Consider the following 14,334-nt stretch of genomic DNA (forward strand, 5'->3'; position numbering starts at 1 on the left):
ACTGTGACAGTAGGGGATGTGTGTCCTTAACAATCCTGGACTGTGACAGTAGGGGATGTGTGTCCTTAACAATCCTGGACTGTTACAGTGGGGATGTGTGTCCTTAACAATCCTGGACTGTGACAGTGGGGGATGTGTGTCCTTAACAATCCTGGACTGTGACAGTGGGGGATGTGTGTCCTTAACAATCCTGGACTGTGACAGTGGGGGATGTGTGTCCTTAACAATCCTGGACTGTGACAGTGGGGGATGTGTGTCCTTAACAATCCTGGACTGTGACAGTGGGGGATGTGTGTCCTTAACAATCCTGGACTGTGACAGTGGGGGATGTGTGTCCTTAACAATCCCGGACTGTTACAGTAGGGGATGTGTGTCCTTAACAATCCTGGACTGTTACAGTGGGGGATGTGTGTCCTTAACAATCCGGGACTGTGACAGTGGGGGATGTGTGTCCTTAACAATCCTGGACTGTTACAGTGGGGATGTGTGTCCTTAACAGTCCTGGACTGTGACAGTGGGGGATGTGTGTCCTTAACAATCCTGGACTGTGACAGTGGGGGATGTGTGTCCTTAACAATCCTGGACTGTTACAGTGGGGGATGTGTGTCCTTAACAATCCTGGACTGTGGCAGTGGGGGATGTGTGTCCTTAACAATCCTGGACTGTGACAGTGGGGGATGTGTGTCCTTAACAATCTTGGACTGTTACAGTGGGGGATGTGTGTCCTTAACAATCCCGGACTATGAAAGTGGGGGACGTGTGTCCTTAACAATCCTGGACTGTGACAGTAGGGGATGTGTGTCCTTAACAATCCTAGACTGTTACAGTGGGGGATGTGTGTCCTTAACAATCCTGGACTGTGACAGTGGGGGATGTGTGTCCTTAACAATCCTGGACTATGACAGTGGGGATGTGTGTCCTTAACAATCCTGGACTGTGACAGTGGGGGATGTGTGTCCTTAACAATCCTGGACTGTTACAGTGGGGGATGTGTGTCCTTAACAATCCTGGACTGTGACAGTGGGGGATGTGTGTCCTTAACAATCCTGGACTGTGACAGTGGGGGATGTGTGTCCTTAACAATCCTGGACTGTTACAGTAGGAGATGTGTGTCCTTAACAATCCTGGACTGTGACAGTGGGGGATGTGTGTCCTTAACAATCCTGGACTGTTACAGTGGAGGATGTGTGTCCTTAACAATCCTGGACTGTTACAGTAGGGGATGTGTGTCCTTAACAATCCTAGACTGTGACAGTAGGGGATGTGTGTCCTTAACAATCCTGGACTATTACAGTGGGGGACGTGTGTCCTTAACTATCCTGGACTGTTACAGTAGGGGATGTGTGTCCTTAACAATCCTGGACTGTGACAGTAGGGGATGTGTGTCCTTAACAATCCTGGACTGTTACAGTGGGGGATGTGTGTCCTTAACAATCCTGGACTGTTACAGTGGGGGATGTGTGTCCTTAACTATCCTGGACTGTTACAGTGGGGGATGTGTGTCCTTAACTATCCTGGGCTGTTACAGTGGGGGATGTGTGTCCTTAACAATCTTAGACTGTTACAGTAGGAGATGTGTGTCCTTAACAATCCTGGACTGTTACAGTAGGAGATGTGTGTCCTTAACAATCCTGGACTGTGACAGTGGGGGATGTGTGTCCTTAACAATCCTGGACTGTTACAGTGGGGGATGTGTGTCCTTAACAATCCTGGACTGTGACAGTGGGGGATGTGTGTCCTTAACAATCCTAGACTGTGACAGTGGGGGATGTGTGTCCTTAACAATCCAGGACTGTTACAGTGGGGGACATGTGTCCTTAACCATCCTAGACTGTTACAGTGGGGGATGTGTGTCCTTAACAATCCTAGACTGTGACAGTAGGGGATGTGTGTCCTTAACAATCCTGGACTGTGACAGTGAACGAATTGTATCTTAAATCTTAAGAATAGGGACACTGAGTGATCAAAATAGTGGGAAACCATTGAACTCCACAAAGCACACTGCTCTAAGACTGTGTACAGTTACAGGAAAAGGTGCCTCCTTACTCTGTGTATTGTCACATCAATACATGACGTGGAGATGACATCGTGGAAAATGAGATAAAGTGTGTAAGCATGGATGGCATCGTAATGTTGTCAAATTACCATTGATAGCTTTGTCTCTGTGACAGCTATGAGGATGGCTGGGACAGTAGGGAATTGGTAGAAGCACACTTGAATTAGGCGTGATTAAACAATGTGACAAACTGTTATGACAAACCTAATCAAGCATGTGTAACTCCAATCTAGTGGGTTTAGCAGAACTGGTTAAGTCCCTAGGTCCAACGTTCCTATGAACGTCTACTGCTTTTAAGGCACTTTGTTTTTCTAAACTGGTTTAAGCACCAAGCGATCTAAAAGAGACTTGGGAATACTTATTTGTTAGATGAAATGCTGGACCACTTGCTTGTTTTCTTTGACTATGGTCAGACTTCACAGTGGTCAGTGGTCATCAGTCAATTACATTCTGATATCTGGGTGTTGGTCAGACTGGCCAGTGGTCATCAGTCAGTCAGATCCTCATATGCGGGTGTTGATCAGCCATAGTCCTGCAATAAGTCCATCCACCTATGTTGAATTGAAGATGATGTGTTGACCCCTGGGGCTTATTGCAAATAGTAAATTAAAGATAATTACCAAGAAAAAAAAAGAAACAAAATAATTAAAGAGACCAGGTTACAGAAGGGTTTTCTACAGTAATGTAAAGGCCATAGAAGGGTTTATCTGTAGTAATGTGAAGGCCATAGAAGGGTTTATCTATAGTAATGTGAAGGCCACAGAATGGTTTATCTGTAGTAATGTGAAGGTCATAGAAGGGTTCATCTGTAGTAATGTGAAGGTCACAGAAGGGTTTATCTGTAGTAATGTGAAGGTCACAGAAGGGTTTATCTTTAATAATGTGAAGGCCACAGAAGGGTTTATCTGTAGTTTTGTGAAGGCCACAGAAGGGTTTATTTGTAGTGATGTGAAGGCCACAGAAGGGTTTATCTGTAGTAATGTGAAGGCCATAGAAGGGTTTATCTGTAGTAATGTGAAGGCCACAGAAGGGTTTATCTGTAGTAATGTGAAGGCCATAGAAGGGTTTATCTGTAGTAATGTAAAGGTCATAGAAGTGTTTATCTGTAGTAATGTGAAGGCCACAGAAGGATTTATCTGTAGTAATGTGAAGGTCATAGAAGGGTTTATCTAGTAATGTGAAGGCCACAGAATGGTTTATCTGTAGTAATGTGAAGGTCATAGAAGGGTTTATCTGTAGTAATGTGAAGGTCATAGAAGGGTTTATCTGTAGTAATGTGAAGGTCACAGAAGGTTTAATCTGTAGTAATGCGAAGGTCAAAAAAGGTTTAATCTATAGCAATGTGAAGGTCACAGAAGGGGTTTATGTAGTAATGTGAAGATCACAGAAAGGTTTATCTGTAGTAATGTGTAGACACCGAAGGGTTTATCTGTAGTAATGTGAAGGCCATAGAAGGGTTTATCTGTAGTCATGTGTAGACACAGAAGGGTTTATCTGTAGTAATGTGAAGGTCACAGAAGGGTTTATTTGTAGTAATGTGAAGGTCACTATGTAGTAATGTGAATGTCACAGAATTTTTTCTTAGTAGTGTAAATGTCACCGACATTTCACCTTGTAATGTGAAGGTCACTGACATTTCACTTTGTTACGTGAAGGTCACAGACATTTTAATTTGTAATTTGGAAGTCACAGATATTTTATCTTGTGATGTGAAGGGCACAGTTACGGAGATTTTATCTTCAGAATTTTACTACTCTTCCCAGCGTTCCATTGAGACCTGTTCACATTTAAGGCTTGTTTGATTTTGTTGTTGTGTTTTTCCCAATTGAACAGGCTGCGGTTTCGGTGAGCTGAAACTAACATTGTAGTTTTGTAATTAGCATGGTATTAGGGTTTGATATAAAGAAACATTAATTATATTATTGTTTGACACAGACACTCACCCACATATATTTATATACAGTGTAGATTTGAAATCTAGGTTCACTGTTGACTAAGAATGTTGTAGATTATAAAATATACTTTTTACATTTCATATTCATAGATTTACAAGTAATAAAGAATGGTTTAGATTAAAAATGTACCATTACAGGCTCCCAAGACTAAGACAAATTCATTTAAAATATAGTTTTTATGAATCATATTTATAGATATACATATTATTGAATATATGGTTAATTTACTGCTTGATTTTCTTATCATATTTAGTCATGACAATCTTTTACTTATCACCAGAATTGAGAAACTTAGGCATAAAATGTATAACATACTTTATTAAAGTAAAATACGATAACTTATCTGAGGATTTGAAATATCATTGATGTCTGTTACAAAAGTATTAATGTTTGGTAATAAACACGAGCTGAAATTAATTCAGACAAAATATTTTCAAGTGACCATATATCTGGTAATGATAAAATGAAACAAAAAACAATGTAATGAAATGGACAATGAAACAAATACAGAAAAACAACGGCTATTTTCCATAGAAAATTGGAGTCAAATAAAATAATTTGCTGATTACAAGTTTGTACTATTATGTAGAATAGATTTGAGTTCATTTCAATCATATTTGCTTATTACAATTATTTTTTAAATATTTTTGAAACAATGTCAGATTAGTTGAAATTTTATTGTTAAAAAAAATATGATGGTGAAGGTTATGATTGTTATGATACAGTTCATCATTTTAGTTAAATTTGAATTTTTTAAAATGATTACCATGTAATTTAATTCAAATTGGTAAAATTTAAATCAATTGTGTAAATACATTCAGTAGAAAATATTATCAATGTACTCTTAATAGCAATATTAAAATTCTGTATAAAAATAATCTTTATATAAGATAGTAAATGTTTGGAATAATTAATGGAAAAAGGGTGTATGTAATTCTCATTAAATTGGTTATGGTCAATTTCTTAATCTAGGGTTTCGGATAATGGTAGTGGGTATGCATTAAAATGTTTATCTAATTGTTTAAATATTATTTGTAATATGAATATAGCTACAGTGCTTTCTATACTATTGTTAGGATTGTGAAAATATGCAGTTGTGTATCAGTACCAATATATTATCTAGTGCAAGTAATAATTGTGAGATACAATATTTGATATGATTACAGTAATTTAAAGTTTACTACAATATTATATTTATTGTTACAGATGATCTTTGCCATGAACTTTAGATAATTCATACTTTTAATTTGTTTAATTCAAACCCCTCGGTATTGTTTCTGTTTACCAATACTGATAGACTTTTTTATCTTGCTTCAGCTCAAGAGTTTTGAGAATCGAGACAAGACAAAAAGTGAACTTCATCAAAGTACAATAGAAAATCTACAACACAAGAATAGTGGTAAGTCTGATAAACTGTGAGATACATTTAATTAAAACATAATCAAATCAAACGACTTGACTGTCCTTCACATAGAATATAAGTTCAACAGTTTGGTAAAATGCCAAGATATCTTCTGTAGACAGACTCTTAAATTGTGAAGAATGGAAAACCTTGTACTTGTAAATTAAAAGGTTGAGTTAATTTCTGTAAAGGAGGCTAGGTTCAAGGATAGAGTGGAGGCAAATATATGTATAATATATATATATGTATACGACTGTGTTGGTAGAATAGATATAAGTATCAATTATTTACTTGAGTAATTTATATGAAAATTCATTGGTTACTCAACAGATTTCAATTAATTAATTATGAAAATTTTATAATTGATGTTAATTACTGTATGATTATTTTTTTTTTTATTATTTACTTCTGTTGATCGTCCAAATGCATAGGTTATGAGGCTGGTTTAATTGCTCCTAATTGAATTTCTGATTTAGTAGTAAAATAATAAATCAATAAAATGAAAAAAAAATAAAATGATTAAACTAAAATTTAAAAGTTATATAAAATATCAAAATTTTTCATTGCAATACTCCTACATTTGCTGGCCAAGCAATTCTTATAAAAAATGATCAAAATATTGGAACTGATTATAACTGATCACTAATAAGACACCTTATTGCCAACACAAGTAACCATGCCTGTTAGTGATGATTTTGTATGGGGCATTAATTGTAATTTGAAAAACTTCTATTTACATGTATATCTGGAAATCTTGTTAAATCTAAATACTGATTTCCTTGTCATTTATAATATCATTAATGTACTAACTGTTGGTACTTGGGAATCCTTGTCTATCATAATTTATTAATGAAGTTAATTTTGTATATATATATTATTGACACACAAAGAATTTTGGTTTCATAATTTAAAAACGCTTTCACAGCCTAGCTTCTCCTCAGTATGATGTAACTAAGTAAAGTAGTTATGACGTCATACATCGTATATTTGTTACGTCATAGACCTGGGTTCTTGTTACACTAAATTTTTGTTCATTTGTTTAAAATAATTTTGTAGATATTTTTGTTCTTGTGTATTAAGAAACCTTGTTAATTCCGAGTGACCATAGATATCAGATTTCTATGTGAGATAACTCCATTACATTTTGTTGTGTATCTCCTTACCGGAAGTTCTAAGACACAGGTAGCTTGTATGACAAAAGTATTACATTTCTGATCTCGGGATCCGGGCCGATTCTGGGGGTAAAAAAAAAGGTTGTGCATGTGATACTGTAGGACGGCAGGGGCCTATAGATCACAATGCAACACAGATTCAGGATGAGGGGACGGGATGGAAACAAATGTTTCCGCCGACGAGTGACAGCAGACGTTCACAGGAACGGGGAATTCATCATTCTTAATTGAATGAAGTATTGTCAAATAGTCCTAAAATAGTTCTACCTCCATTCATCCTACCGTCTCGCTGGAACGGGACGTGTAGGGAAGGATAAAAACATAGCCCACATTTTAGTGAGCGATTTAGCTTTATCCCTCTTTTATCAAATGGTGCGAACTGGAAACCTGATGCTAAATTCTCAGATACTACATGGAAGTTGAAACTTTTTACTTGACCGGTGAACAATGTTTTTAGATTTTGGATGTTCAAGAATATTAGAATTAAATTCACTTCCAGAAGTATTGATAACATAAGTTTTTTTTACCCTTCATATTGAAAGGTTTTTTTTCTTGTATAGTGGAATTTGTTTCAAAATAAATAAAGGATATTACCTGGCAAGCACCTCTTAAAACAGCATTTCCCTGTCAAAAAATATTCATTATGTCAAAAAACGTCTGTGTCACCAAAACATCCATCCTATATCATAAAATCATCCACACTGTTCAACAAAACATCTATTCTGTCAAAAACACACTAATCATTGTCAAAAAACTATTTACCAGTGGTATTCTGACAGAAAACAACCATACTGTCAACAAAAACATCCATGTAATTAAGACTATAGATTTAGATATATTTTCAGAACTACATATTCGTTGTGAGAAGCTGAATGCTGATCTGGATTCTTCAAAGAAGACCCTGGCAGATAACATTGCTCAAAAGGTCAACATGGAAAACAAGACTAAGGTCAGTACCCCCTATACTTAAGGGGGAAAAAAGGAAGACAGATCAGTTTGGTTGAAACATCAAAATATTCAAATATTCTTGAAATTGTATAAGCACTTTCAACATATATACCATGTGCTTCAACAAATAATACACATTTTTTAGGCTGATTTATTCATTTTCTGAATTTTTTCATGTTTAGTATATAGCAATTTGAGAGATTTAAAGCAGTGACATTGATCCATATCATTTTTGTTGGTGATATACTTCAGTGGGTTGTTAAATAATTCTGCGACCAACAGGTGGCCGCACTCCTACAGTAATTTTCATCGCCAGGAATGTATACTTTGGTAACAAGGTCAGCCTGGCCACCTAACAACCAGACAGAAGCAGATACATGTGTTGCACTGTGGTAGTCGAAAACTCCCATACATATATAAGGCCTGCTATATGTCAAAACTTCATTTGTCATTAGAGTCCCCATAGTGTTTTATCTGTCAGGTCATTCCATCATCTTGTGGGTATTCCTGATGATGATAAGTCGCTGTTGGACCCTAACGAGGCTGCGTCCCTCAGGGACAGATCAAGTCACCACTGTACCTTAGCAAGGCTGCATCAGGGACAGATCACCATGGGATTCTCTTAAACACACGTCAAGTCTGACACAAATTTTATTGCCAGTGTCTCATTTGGAAATTGGCTGGCATGCTTTTCTATTTACAAAGTTATTGCCCTTTGTTTTCTTGAGCTATAATATAGCTTCAACAGTTTCTGTATTGGTTTGTATATACATGTTGAGATGGGAAGCATACTAAAATGGGGCCCATCGCCCTATTAGAGTTAATGTACTTTTTCTCTTGTCCAGAGTAAAACTGCATTGATATTTCACCTATATTCACCACCAAACCCGCTTCACTTCTGCATCATGAAAAGACTATGCTTCATGTGCGGAAATCTTCCCTCATCTTGTCTGTCTTTTTCTTTCTTTTTTTGTCTTTTTTGGCTTTTTCCATCAGGAAATCCCATATATCATTGTTGTATCCATTGCTCTCACTGGTGGTATGATATCATACCACTGTACTAGTTGCATATCAGGGATTAATGTGTTATAAATTCTATAAATAGTTTTAAGATAACAGAAATATTGGATTGACCGGGCAGTGACTTGAAATATTAGAAACAAATTAAAAGAAACCTCATTTGATATGGTAAAGTTCAAACTTCACCTTGACAAGTGTTAGCTAATGACCTTGACAAGTGTTAGCTAATGACCTTGACTAGATCCTATTTGATATGGTAAAATTCAAACTTCACCTTGACAAGTGTTAGCTAATGACCTTGACTAGTGTTAGCTAATGACCTTGACAAGTGTTAGCTAATGACCTTGACAAGTGTTAGCTAATGACCTTGACTACTGTTAGCTAATGACCTTGACAAGTGTTAGCTAATGACCTTGACAAGTGTTAGCTAATGACCTTGACTAGTGTTAGCTAATGACCTTGACAAGTGTTAGCTAATGACCTTGACTAGATCCTATTTGAGACCTTGACTTTGAGGATGGAGGGTTTAGGTTGACTTAATAGCTTTGAAATCTCTTTGACCAGTGCTTGGTTTGACCTAGATCAGATCTTAGTGGGGACCTTGACCAGAGCCTGGTTTGACCTTAGACAGGACCCAGTGATGACCTTGACATGGTTATGTTGTGACCTTGGACAGTGCCCCATGATGATCTTGACAAGGACCTAATGTGATCTTAATCAGAGCCTGGTGATGATCTTGACAATGGCTTTGTGATGACCTTGACAATGTCCTGGTGTTACATTGGACAGAGCCCGGTGATGGCCTTGTCAAGAGCCTTGTGTGACCTTGACCAGAACTGAAGATGACCTTTTCCAAAGCCTGACCTTGTGTTACCAGGACACAAGGATATTTCATTGATTTATCACTTAATGATTAAAGATATATCCGGAGTAGACTTACAATGGCCTTCTGCTTAAGAAATGAAACTCTATAAATTTCTACAACAGATGCTGGAAGCAGACGTCCTTGAAAAGGTCACCAGATTTGAGGGCATTATTGAAGAGGTATGCATACAGAACAGTCTATTACAATCTGATAAAATAATGCTGCTTTTCACAACCTTAAGTGTTCAAACTTAAGTAGTTCAAATACAAATGTACTATTAATAATATATTACAACTTAATGGAATTGTTCTTTATTGAGATACACGTAAATTAGAACATGTTTTAATGGGGAACTAATATACTGATTTGGTCTTTATTTGTACAGCTAGAGGATTCTAAGAAGTTACTGAGGCGATACGACACGCAGCTTAAACAAAGTCACAAAGAAACAGAGTTCAAAAACCAGGAGTTAGAAAATATCAGGTAAGATTGGTTTACCACCTATCCACAGGGACATGTTCAATAGGGACATGTTCTACACGGATTTGATCTACACAGACATATGTTCTACAGTGAAAAGAGCTGTCCACCCTTTATCCCACAATATTAAAGTGAAAAGAGCTTACCACCCTGTTATCTCACAATATTAAAGTGAAAAGGGCTTACCACCCTGTTATCCCACAATATTGTAGTGAAAAGAGCTTACCACCCTGTTATCCCTCAATATTACTGTGAAATGAGCTTACCACCCTGTTATCTCACAATATTAAAGTGAAAAGAGCTTACCACCCTGTTATACCTCAATATTAAAGTGAAAAGAGCTTACTACCCTGTTATCTCACAATATTAAAGGGAAAAGAGCTTACCACCCTGTTATCTCACAATATTACAGTGAAAAGGGCTTACCACCCTGTTATCCCACAATATTGTAGTGAAAAGAGCTTACCACCCAGTGTTATCCCTCAATATTACTGTGAAATGAGCTTACCACCCTGTTATCTCACAATATTAAAGTGAAAAGAGCTTACCACCCTGTTATACCTCAATATTAAAGTGAAAAGAGCTTACCACCCTGTTATCTCACAATATTAAAGTGAAAAGAGCTTACCACCCTGTTATACCTCAATATTAAAGTGAAAAGGGCTTACCAACCTTTCATCCCACAATATTACAGTGAAAAGAGCTTACCACACTGTTATCTCACAATATTACAGTGAAAAGGGCTTACCACCCTGTTATCCCACAATATTGTAGTGAAAAGAGCTTACCACCCTGTTATCCCTCAATATTACTGTGAAATGAGCTTACCACCCTGTTATCTCACAATATTACTGTGAAAAGGGCTTACCAACCTTTCATCCCACAATATTACAGTAAAAGGAGCTTACCACCCCTGTTATCCCTCAATATTACAGTGGAAAGGGCTTACCACCCTGTTATACCTCAATATTACAGTGGAAAGAGCTTACCACCCTGTTATCTCACAATATAACAGTGAAAAAAGCTTACCACCCTGTTATTCCTCAATGTTATAGTGAAAAGAGCTTACCACCCTGTTATCCCACAATATTAAAGTGAAAAGAGCTTACCACCCTGTTATCCCTCAATATTACTGTGAAAAGAGCTTACCACCCTGTTATCCCACAATATTAAAGTGAAAAGAGCTTACCACCCTGTTATCCCTCAATATTACCGTGAAAAGAGCTTACCACCCTGTTATCCCACAATATTACTGTGAAAAGGGCTTACCACCCTGTTATCCCTCAATATTACCGTGAAAAGAGCTTACCACCCTGTTATCCCACAATATTAAAGTGAAAAGAGCTTACCACCCTGTTATCCCTCAATATTACTGTGAAAAGAGTTTACCACCCTGTTATCCCACAATATTAAAGTGAAAAGAGCTTACCACCCTGTTATCCCACAATATTACTGTGAAAAGAGCTTACCACCCTGTTATCTCACAATATTACTGTGAAAAGGGCTTACCAACCTTTTATCCCATAAAATTGTAGTGAAAAAGCTTACCACCCTGTTATCCCAAAATATTTCAGTGAAAAGAGCTTACTATCCTGTAATCTCACAATATTACAGTTGATAACACTTTTGAATTCAAATTCAGTAATAGAAACATTATGAAATACTGAATAACAAATATAGGTGTCATGGTATGTCACAGATGTTAAGTCCTTCTAGGTCTGGATAATGATGCTAGGTAATACCATTATATACACCAAGTACTCAGTGTATCTCTAGGTAAAGCATTATACTTCACGCTGACTAGTACATATGTGGAACATTCCAGGAAGTAATAAGAAAAGAAAAATCTAAAGATAAAGAAATTAAGGTTGAATGAGAGCTAGATAAATATATATATATATATTGGTGTTGTACAATTTTGTTCATAAAAAAAATTTAATATGCAGGAAGGAATTATCAGAGCTGTGGGGAAACCATAATCAGCTGACCGAACACTCCAGTCAGCAAGCAGATCTCATCAGGCAACTGCAGTCTTTACAGCAAGACACACAGAAAAGTAAGCAAGCCAGTTATATATTCTAAGGAACTGATGCTGTAGGAATGAACACAAAAATGAAGGCACACTGGCTTTCTTTTTGTAAAAAGTGGATAAATGAAAAAAAAAGTAAGAAGCTGTTATAAAAATTAGACCAAAATGGGAAATCAATATGTATATTATCAAACAAAAACCTGTCTATGAAGACTTGCACCCCTGTATAATGAAAACCTGTCTATTAAGACCACATATGTATATGGGAACCTGACTATAATGACCACCTTGCATAAGGAAACCTGTCTTTGAAGACCAACTCTGTATAAGAAAATGCTGTCTATAAATACTTCATATCAAAAATGAAAAGCCTTTGATAAAGACCACCCCTGTATAACTAAAACTGTCCCTAAATACCATCTACATGTATGTATGATAAAAACTGCCTGTAAAGGTCACTTCTGTATAACAAAAACCCTGTCCATAAAGACCACTTCTGTATAACAAAAACCTGTCCATAAAGACCACTTATGTATAACATAAACCTGTCCATAAAGACCACTTCTGGTTAACAAAAACCTTTCTATAAAAGAAATTTAAGACTGTTACAGTTCAATTGTAACACATTCTCGTTCCGTATCCATTTCTATATAAAATTCACTTTTGATTGCTCCTTTAATTAAGTGACCTTAATTCAAAAGAAAAATAATTATAAGTACAATTATGGGAATAAGATTAAAAAAGAAATTTGTTGTGTAGTACAAAGATGTTGAGTTCAAGGATATTTTGATCCAGGAGATATTAAAAATTAAGAGAGGAAAATAAATTGTGATGAAAGTGTGTGAAGACATAAGACTGGTACGGGTATATTGTCTGGTTTACAGTGATGAAGAATGCTGAGGATGCCTACTGTATGGAAGCCACATCTGTCCAGGATGTAAGTAATATATACTTCCTGTTTGTCCTGTATTACTCTGTCACATCTAATCCTCATTCAAGACTTCAGATGGGAACTGCTATTAATTCCAAGTTATTAGATTTTATATTAAGAAACATTTTATTCTTCCTTGTTAAAAAAAAATCAATAGTTTAAAATTTTCTTCATCAGAGGTTTTAAGGAAGCTTAAAGTATACAAAATTGTTTTCGAAAATGAAATAAAGTTAATTAGACACATTTTCTTAATTTTCAGCCAGATGTTGGCTTATGTGTAATGAATGGAATCTTTCATAGATTTTATTGTGGTGAATTAGTGTCAATTTATAGTCTGTCATTAAGCGATGGAATACTTCACTAACACTGCTAATGTCTTCTAGAAATCGTCTTCACGTTTTTTTTTGATCGGATATATTTTGAAGTACCACAAATTTTCCACATTTCAAAGAGTAAATTTTTGTGCCTCACTTTTAGTCTAAGATGAGACACATGTGATGACGGTTGTCAAGTGTAGGTTGTAGGAGTCTGTGTGCGTAAAAACTAAGTGTATCAATATGCCAGATTGAGGTAGAAAACTTTGCCTGCAGAGAAATTTTAATACTGATCTTGTCTACGATACTTGAGCATGGTTATCATTGTGTTGTGTAATCTCTCAGAGAAAAAGAGTTCTATCTCAAGTGACAGTGTGGAACGTAGCTCGCGTGGTCTGGGCGCGTGAAGATGGCCCACCTGGTACAGCGCTGTTATGTACACATTTCCGGGTCTTGATGCACACTTTATTTCGAAGATTTATTGTTTCATCACTTCTTTCAAGGGATTGTCACTCCACTATGAGCTCCAACTTTAATTGAAGTATAATGTCTGTTTTGGTAATTCGGCCCCCTCTTTCTGTTTTATAAAAGTTGTATGGAAAGTCATATGTAAGGTTGTGTGCTTTGTTTTAATTACTATCTAGTCACAAAGATTTACTTGGCTGTAACTTAATCAGGTTCACGTGTGTACACATGTAAAAATGATAAGTTTTTCACCAACCCAGGAGGTTTGTCGTTAACAGCTTTCGAAAGTATTTCCTGCCTTTGATTGGTATACCGGGATAAATGTCCCAGAAATACAGTGTTTATACTACGGTCTTAGTGTACATTATGCCATCAGGATTAAATGTCTAGATGCTGAGTGTAATAGATTACTGTAATAATATTATATCTCTGAGGTATCTAGGTCACTGTGGGAACTCTCCACAGGTTACTAACCAAGGATTTCTTTATTTTATGTCATGTTCAGGTATATATTATAAAGATGATTTCATAGTATTTATAAACTACTTACAAAACAAGTCAAATAATTAAAAAAACATCCTCATCTAACAGATTACTAAGGGTAGATTAGTTAAATTATGTCTGTATTTCCAAATTTAAAATAATTCACTTCAGGTAGAATATTAAGTGATCAATACATTTTTCTACAAATAGTTGC

At 36.2% G+C, this 14,334-nt stretch overlaps 1 protein-coding gene across 3 annotated transcripts in view; it reads left to right on the forward strand.

Annotated features, from left to right (window-relative positions):
- The window catches only part of LOC117334506 (centlein-like), a 97,426-nt gene that overhangs the window by 32,354 nt on the left and 50,738 nt on the right, over positions 1-14,334 (forward strand). For 2 of the 3 annotated variants that reach the window (XM_033894171.1, XM_033894172.1), the window contains exons 7-13: positions 3,890-3,901; positions 5,329-5,410; positions 7,431-7,534; positions 9,541-9,597; positions 9,804-9,901; positions 11,845-11,954; positions 12,812-12,864. In XM_033894171.1, the coding sequence (XP_033750062.1) occupies positions 3,890-3,901; positions 5,329-5,410; positions 7,431-7,534; positions 9,541-9,597; positions 9,804-9,901; positions 11,845-11,954; positions 12,812-12,864 (516 nt within the window). The remainder of the gene's footprint in view (positions 1-3,889; positions 3,902-5,328; positions 5,411-7,430; positions 7,535-9,540; positions 9,598-9,803; positions 9,902-11,844; positions 11,955-12,811; positions 12,865-14,334) is intronic. The other variant, XM_033894173.1, reaches the window with a different exon arrangement.

The sequence above is a fragment of the Pecten maximus genome, chromosome 9 (genome assembly GCF_902652985.1).
Source record: "Pecten maximus chromosome 9, xPecMax1.1, whole genome shotgun sequence".
Classification (NCBI taxonomy): domain Eukaryota; kingdom Metazoa; phylum Mollusca; class Bivalvia; order Pectinida; family Pectinidae; genus Pecten; species Pecten maximus.